Consider the following 7,031-nt stretch of genomic DNA (forward strand, 5'->3'; position numbering starts at 1 on the left):
GTAGATAAAGGCAGGAACTTTGAGAGTTTTGCATAAATTGTGGCAATATTAGACAAATGTGAAATTGGGTTGAATGACCCGTTCTTGCCATTTGTAAAAATTTCTCAGATCCTTTGAATTTGACTCTAAAGTTTCTCATGTCCCACACACCCCAGTCTGATCAGATTCTCTGTGAAGTGTCACTCTCACCTGCAGGAAGTGGAGATGGTCCTTGGTCTCTGAAAGCTCCTTCAGCTCAGCTCAGCTTCTCTCCTCTTCAGCTCCTCAATCTCCTTTTCCAGTTGCTCCATGACTCCTTAAGTCTTCTCCATTTCTCTCTTTTCTTGTTCTTTGGTCTTCTCAGTCAGTTTCTTGTGGGCTTCCTCAATGCACCGTATTAGATCAGTGAAGTTCTTATCATATTCCTCCATCACTCTTTCCACAGAGATCTGGTTGGATAGTGGAAAAATATAAAATTGAGTCACCAATTAAAAAAAAAAGTCATAAGACACTTCTCTTGGTATTCTGATGTAGTGATGGATAATTTGAATTAGAATAAGGGCCGTAGCAGACCCTTGGTACTCTGGGTAGCAGCATCTTCTAAAGGCACCTGAAAGACCATATGGAATACCGTATGGAATATGCAGTCTAAATAAGGGGCTCTGTATGATCTGTGAGAGTCATTGTCAGGACAGCTCTATTGTCCAGTGAGGACTCTGGTAGTGTTACAGAGGTGTGTCTTTAAAAGAGCCTCTCCTGGTCATCCTGGGATTGAGAGTTGAGAAGTAAGGAGAAGAAGAATTGGTATTGTGGAGAAAAGCTGATCTGTTGTAATTGAATTACATTAATTGTGTCTTTGCTTATTAACCTTCACCCAACTGTATTCAATTGTAATCCTTAGAGTTGTGAGTCTTTATATTTAACTTTTCATTATTACTAATAACTGCGACTGTGAATTATATTTGTGCAGCTCACTCGAGTGTCATTGGGGTGAAGGTTAGTGTGCAGGTGGGTCACAGTAGGGTATGAGGTGCACACTGTCCATGATCACCAACCCCAAAGCCGGAGGTGTTCAGCTGTTTTCAGGACCTTGCAGAGCTGCACAGTGACTGTGATATCTCTGAGACAGTAGGTAGGGATGAGGAGCTCTGAAAGTGGTCATAGTCAGGGATTCAGGTATTATGGGAATTAAGATGAAGTTTTGCTCCAGATACAGAGAGGCTCACATGCTGTGTTGCCTTCTTGGTACACAGACAGAAAACCTTTGTGGGTGGCTGGGTAGGCTCCTAGCCAGAGCAGTGAAGGATGCAAATGTCATCATCAAGCTTGTCTAGTTGTCTTGTACAATTGAAATATGGAGATCAGACATACACTTTTACTGGGCAAAGAGTTGGGTGCAAAGCTAAGAAGCAGAACTGACATGGTGGTCACCTCAGGATTTCCACCTGTGCCACACACACACCGGTACACATGGGATTAAATAGATTAGAAGGCTTAGTGCACATCTGAACATCAGAACATCAGTGACAATCTTCATTATGAGTTGTTGTTAGGGGGAGTTAAGTCATCTTTAAGTGGTGGAATTAGAAACCTGAGGATATTAAAATGTCGCTGTCTGAATTCCTAATAAATAAACCATAAAATGCTGTCAGCAGTGAAATGCAATGAAGGACACAATAAACCACCTTCTCTCATTCTGCATCTCCCTGTCTCTACATGACATTAACAGAAACTTTGACAAAGTTTTTACTTTTTTTCCTTTCTTGTCTTAATTCCACTCACCTTCATCTGTTCTATTGTCCTCCTCGTCTCCTTCATTTTCTTCTCTTTCTTTTCAAGTCTCCTCCTAATTTCACTCAGTGTCCCCCCCAGCTGTTTCTGTTTGGAAACACAAAAGGACACATGGGGTCTTATTAGAATTTACTTTTCAGTTTTGGTGTCATTCATGAAGAAATGCTCGCAGACCCAGGAAATCCTTGACACATAATGGATGCAAGTGTAGGATCTACAAGGCCATTGTGGAGTTCAGACTTGTGAGAACTTTGTCAAGTCTTTGGCCATTGTTTGGATCAAGTGAGATAACTGAGGCCGAGAAGACATGAGTGAGTTTGAGGAGTTCAACGAAAAGTTAAATCTAAAGAGGAATTTAATGAGCTCAGATAAATCTGACAATAAAACAAATTAATAATAAATGATAATATTTAAATACACATAATAACTAAAATGTGTGAGAGCAAGGAAGAGATGAGGTGAAGGTAAAACAATTTAAATACTTGGTTTCAACAGTCCAAAACAATGGAGAGAGTGGCAGATAGATGTAGAAGAGAGTGCAGTCAGGCTGTATGATTTGAAGACAGTGGCACTGACCAAAAGGCAGGAGAAAGAGCTGGAGGTGACAGAGTTCAGTATGCTACAATTGTCACTTGGAGTGACAAGGGTATTCAGAATTAGGAACGAGAATATCAGGGGGACAACACAGATATGACAGATTCGGCACGGGTTACACTGGAACACATTGGGCACTGATGTTTTGGGGGTCAGTCATTCACAAGGAGTTTTAGAAGTATGGGGTTACACACTTATGAAGAGAAACAGGCAGAGATATTAATAGGACTAAAGGATAAGCTGGGCTGGATATTAGTATGAAAGTCAACAAAGTAAATATATATATATATATATATATATATATATATATATATATATATATATATATATATATATATATATATATATATATATATATGCTAATACAAATACAGTAGAACATAGTAATTTGTTCCAAAACTCTGGTCGTAAACCGATTTTGTCGTGAACCGAAGTAATTTCCCCCATAGGATTGTATGTTAATACAATTAATCTGTTCCAGACCGTATGAGCTGTATGTAAGTATATTTTTTTAAAGATTTTTAAATACAAAAATAGTTAATTATACCATAGAATGCACAGTGTAATAATAAACTAAATGTAAAAACATTGAATAGCACTGAGAAAACCATGAACAAAGAAAACTAACCTTGCAGTCTCTTTATAAACAAGCCCGGTTCATTCTTTAACTACCTTCTTGCGCTCTCTCTCTCTCTCTCTCTCTCTCTCTGTCTCACACTCTTGCTGAACAGGGAATGCACAGGGAGAGACTGAACACATGCGGAAATCAGCAGTGTGTGGTTGTGAACAGATGCAAAAGTTTGGCAAACTTTTTGGTCGTAATCTGATTTGTACGTGGTCCAAGGCATTCGTGACCCGAGGTTCCACTGCATATATACATAATCTTAATCTTAAATTACAATTATAACAAATTTTAAATTATGTAAAGCATTAAGTGTCTTGGTGTTAATTCAGACAGACAAAAAGCTGAAATAAGACTGCAGATCTTGAACAAGTCTTAACATAATAAGAAACGCCATCAGACTCTGGACTGAAGGACACTGATGAAGATGTGACAGATGGCGACCTGCACGTATCAGGTGAGTCAGATTTGGCAGATCGGTCCACTCACTTTATGGCTTTATCATTTTTATTAAGTCTTCTGACTTCAAACATCAAGCACTTCAAAAATGCCAATGTTTTTCAAGGGCACAAAAACTTTTTCTTCCGGGCAATGAGCCCTTAATTTTGTAAGTAAATGAAATAGAATAAAGAATAAAATAAGAGGTGACAAGAACTAAACACCTGTTCATAAGAGGCAAACATCACAACCAAAATAACAATGTGTGACATGGAAATTGGAAGAATGAAATAAGAAGTAAAAAAAAGAGACAGAAAAACAAATACAAGAGAATAAGGTAATGAATAGTGAGAAATGAATGATGATGGGGGGCTCACCTTGTAATTTGAATGGCCACCAAAGTAGCACAGGAGGGACACATGACAACAAAATCAAACTCCTGACATATCGGGCGCTGACTGGGCTACCACGTTCTCTGTGCATATTGAGTGGTTAGTTTGTGTTTTTTGTTGACTCCAAGAATTACTTTTACTTGTGAAGAGCTTTTAAACATACAGGCCTTAGTTCCATCTGATTTTTTTCCTCTGTTTGCAATGAGGGAGATTTACCACAGAAGTTGTCCCTGTCTGCCTACAGGAATGTCGTCCGTCGATCCCACTTCAACAGGCGGTACTGCGGTAAGCAGGCTGGCGCTCAGGTGTGCTGGTGGTGCTGAGGCTTTCGTGCTTCACTCTCGACAATCTGCCTGTCAGATATTTAACATTGGTGTCTTAATGGCAGGATATCAGTTTTTCAGAGTGGACCATAGCAATGGACTTTGTGACAAATCTTGAGGTGGCACAGTGTGCCTGATTATTATCAATGGTTGATGCATGGATATGTCTGAAATTCTTTCCTTTTTTCCTCTGCTGATTTTGAAGCTCTTGTCGTTCATTTGAAAACTAATCTATCTACCCTGGGAATTTCATTCTGTTATACTGGTTGGTATTTACATTCCTCCTGAAGCAAATGCTCAATTGGCAGAACAGTTGTTAGCTGATAACATTCATCATTTGGAAAATCAATTTCCCAGTTTTTTCATTTTCATTTTAATTAAAGTAACATGAAAGACGATCTGCCCAGATACCACCAACTGATCAACTAGCCCACATGTGAGGGCAGAACATTGGATCACTTTTACACCAACATCAAAGGGGCATTTTACCATTTCTCCGGTACACCTCTTGCCCACTCTGACCACACCATGATTTGTTCCCAGTTTGGCAGTCTGTCAGGGCCCTTACCCTTATGAAAGGCCTGGGGGAGAGAGTACTTCCGGGACAGTTTCACCCCCGAACCAACAGAGGGCAGCACCCTTGGTTTCCAGCAGGACCCTGGGCCATGAGCATAGAAGCTCAACTCTGTTGTGGCCCGTGGCCAGTGTCAGGGCACACATGGACATTTGAAGTGCCCTATTTGGCAGCACTTTCACCTCCAGAAGAAGCTCGTTGGGAAACTGGAGTCATTCTGGGTGGCCTATAAAAGGGGCCAGTTGCCAGTATCCAATGGTCAGAGTCAGAAGGAAGAGGACAAAGCCTGTGTGGAGGACTGAAGGGGTGGCAAAGGGACTGTGGTGGTGCTTTGCTGTACTGTGTTGTGCTGTGGGGAGAAGAGAAAAGTGCTAAACATCTGTAAATAAAAGTGTGTGTTGTGTCCTGAACCCGTGTCCTGACTGTCTGTGTCGGGGTATGCACCCAGGCATCACACAAGCTATAAACAGAAACTGGAACCATCAAAGCCCACCAGGACTGTTAGCCGCAGTTGGACTCCTAAGGCTGTTGGAAGGCTGATGGACTGTTTAGGCTCCATGGAGTGGAAAACCATGGATGGCTGGTGTAGCAGCAGAGATGAGTACGCTGATATTGTAACATCTTACATCTCCTGCTGTGAAGATGTGCGTCTCCCTAAGAAGTCCATTATGAGATACAACAATGCCAAGCTGCGGTTCACCAAGGAGCTGAGGGCTCTCAGTGCTGCTAAGGCTCAGGCATACAGGTCAGGTCTGGAAACAGGGATGAAAATAAATCTGCAAAGCGGCAGTTTAATAAAGTTCTGAGAGCTACAAAAACACTTCTAAAGATCAGCTGGAGAGCTTTAGCAGTAAAATGCAATAATGTGGAGATCTCTGGAAAAACTTACAAATCACAGGCAAAAGAGCTCCCAGGCCTCATCCTCCTCCATTTTAGCTAATCAGCTGAATGAGTTTTATTGCTGGGTTGACAAGGACATGAGCCCCTGCTTGGACTCTGACCCTCTGCCTTTTATATCAACATTGCCCCCCTCTCCTTCTCACAACCATTTCAGTGTCACCCCCTCAGACCCCCTTCACTGAAGTCTGATTCACCTTCTTCAACTTCCCTCCCCTCAGTCATTATTCTCCACCCCACCATGGAGGTACAAAAACCTTTTTAGGAAACGGAATATCAGGAAAGCAGCAGACGCTGAGGAGTCCAACCTGGTACTCTTAGACCAGTAAGCACCTGTCTTTACTGACATATTTAATATTCTCTGATGCTGGGCAAAGTCCCAGACTGCTTTAAGGTATCTACCATCATTCCAGTTCACAAGAAGGATAAAACCTCTGAACTTAGAGAGGCCTGAGGCACTCAAGACACAAGTGATCAGAACACAAAGAACCTCCGCTCAGTTTAATGAGAGCACTCAGCTCACTCGACTGTCCATGGATCACACTGTGGATCTCATCCTGGACTGTTTCATGTCTTCCACCCAGTCTCACCAGGATAAGCTCCAGCTCCCTGCTGTCCTATACAAGCAAACTGAGACTCCTCAACATGAACTAAACTACATTTACGTATCACTTAACTCATTTTTATCGAGTTTCTATTAAACACTAAACTCCACTCACCTGTTTTCCTTCTCTTTCCGTCTCCAGCTCTACCTTTTCATGACCATCATGTTCAGTTATTCCACACAGCACACAGATACACATCTCATCAGTTTTACAAAACATCTCCAGACTTTTCTGATGTTTCTTACAGAGTTTCTCCTTCAGATTTCTAGCAGAATCAACCAACATGTGGTGTCTCCTTCATAGTGAGGCTGCAGGTGAGTCTAACAGTAGGAGGCTATGCAGGTTAGACAGGACTTCACCGCTCTGAACTTCTTCCCAGTACAGAAGTCAAACTTCACATCTTCAGGGCCGGCATAATTCTGAGACTGAGGAGGACTGAGTGTTGTCTTCTTAAATTTCTTGATGACTTCATTCAGTAGAGTGTTTCTGCTCAGCTCAGGCCTTGTGGTGAAGGTGTGTCTGCACTGAGGACAGCTGCACACTTGGCTCTGATCCCAGTAGTTGGTTAAGTACTTTAGACAGAAATTATGACCACAGAGGATGGTGACAGGGTCAGTCAGGGTGTCCAGACACACCGAGCAGGTGAACCCATCATGTGAAACAAACAGCTGGGCTTCAGTCATCGTCAGTCTGAGGAGAGGCAGGCAGAGAGAATCAATCAGGAAAACAAGGAAGTGACTTGTGAAGAAACCAAAGTGAAAGTTTGTCTGTGCTCAGTGAGGAGGAGGAGGAGGAGGAGATTTAAAGAGAAAGCTG

The 7,031-nt window shown here is 41.9% G+C and overlaps 1 protein-coding gene across 1 annotated transcript; it reads right to left on the bottom strand.

Annotated features, from left to right (window-relative positions):
• Positions 1-290: 290 nt before the first annotated feature.
• Positions 291-6,862, bottom strand: LOC120528412 (E3 ubiquitin-protein ligase TRIM47-like). Its single transcript, XM_039752577.1, has 3 exons — positions 6,330-6,862; positions 1,762-1,857; positions 291-428 (listed from the first exon to the last, which is right to left on the bottom strand). The coding sequence occupies exons 1-3, from the start codon at positions 6,498-6,500 to the stop codon at positions 297-299; spliced, it is 399 nt and encodes a 132-aa protein (XP_039608511.1). The 5' UTR covers positions 6,501-6,862; the 3' UTR covers positions 291-296.
• Positions 6,863-7,031: the final 169 nt, after the last annotated feature.

Source organism: Polypterus senegalus, chromosome 4 (genome assembly GCF_016835505.1).
Source record: "Polypterus senegalus isolate Bchr_013 chromosome 4, ASM1683550v1, whole genome shotgun sequence".
In the NCBI taxonomy this organism is placed as follows: Eukaryota; Metazoa; Chordata; class Cladistia; order Polypteriformes; family Polypteridae; genus Polypterus; species Polypterus senegalus.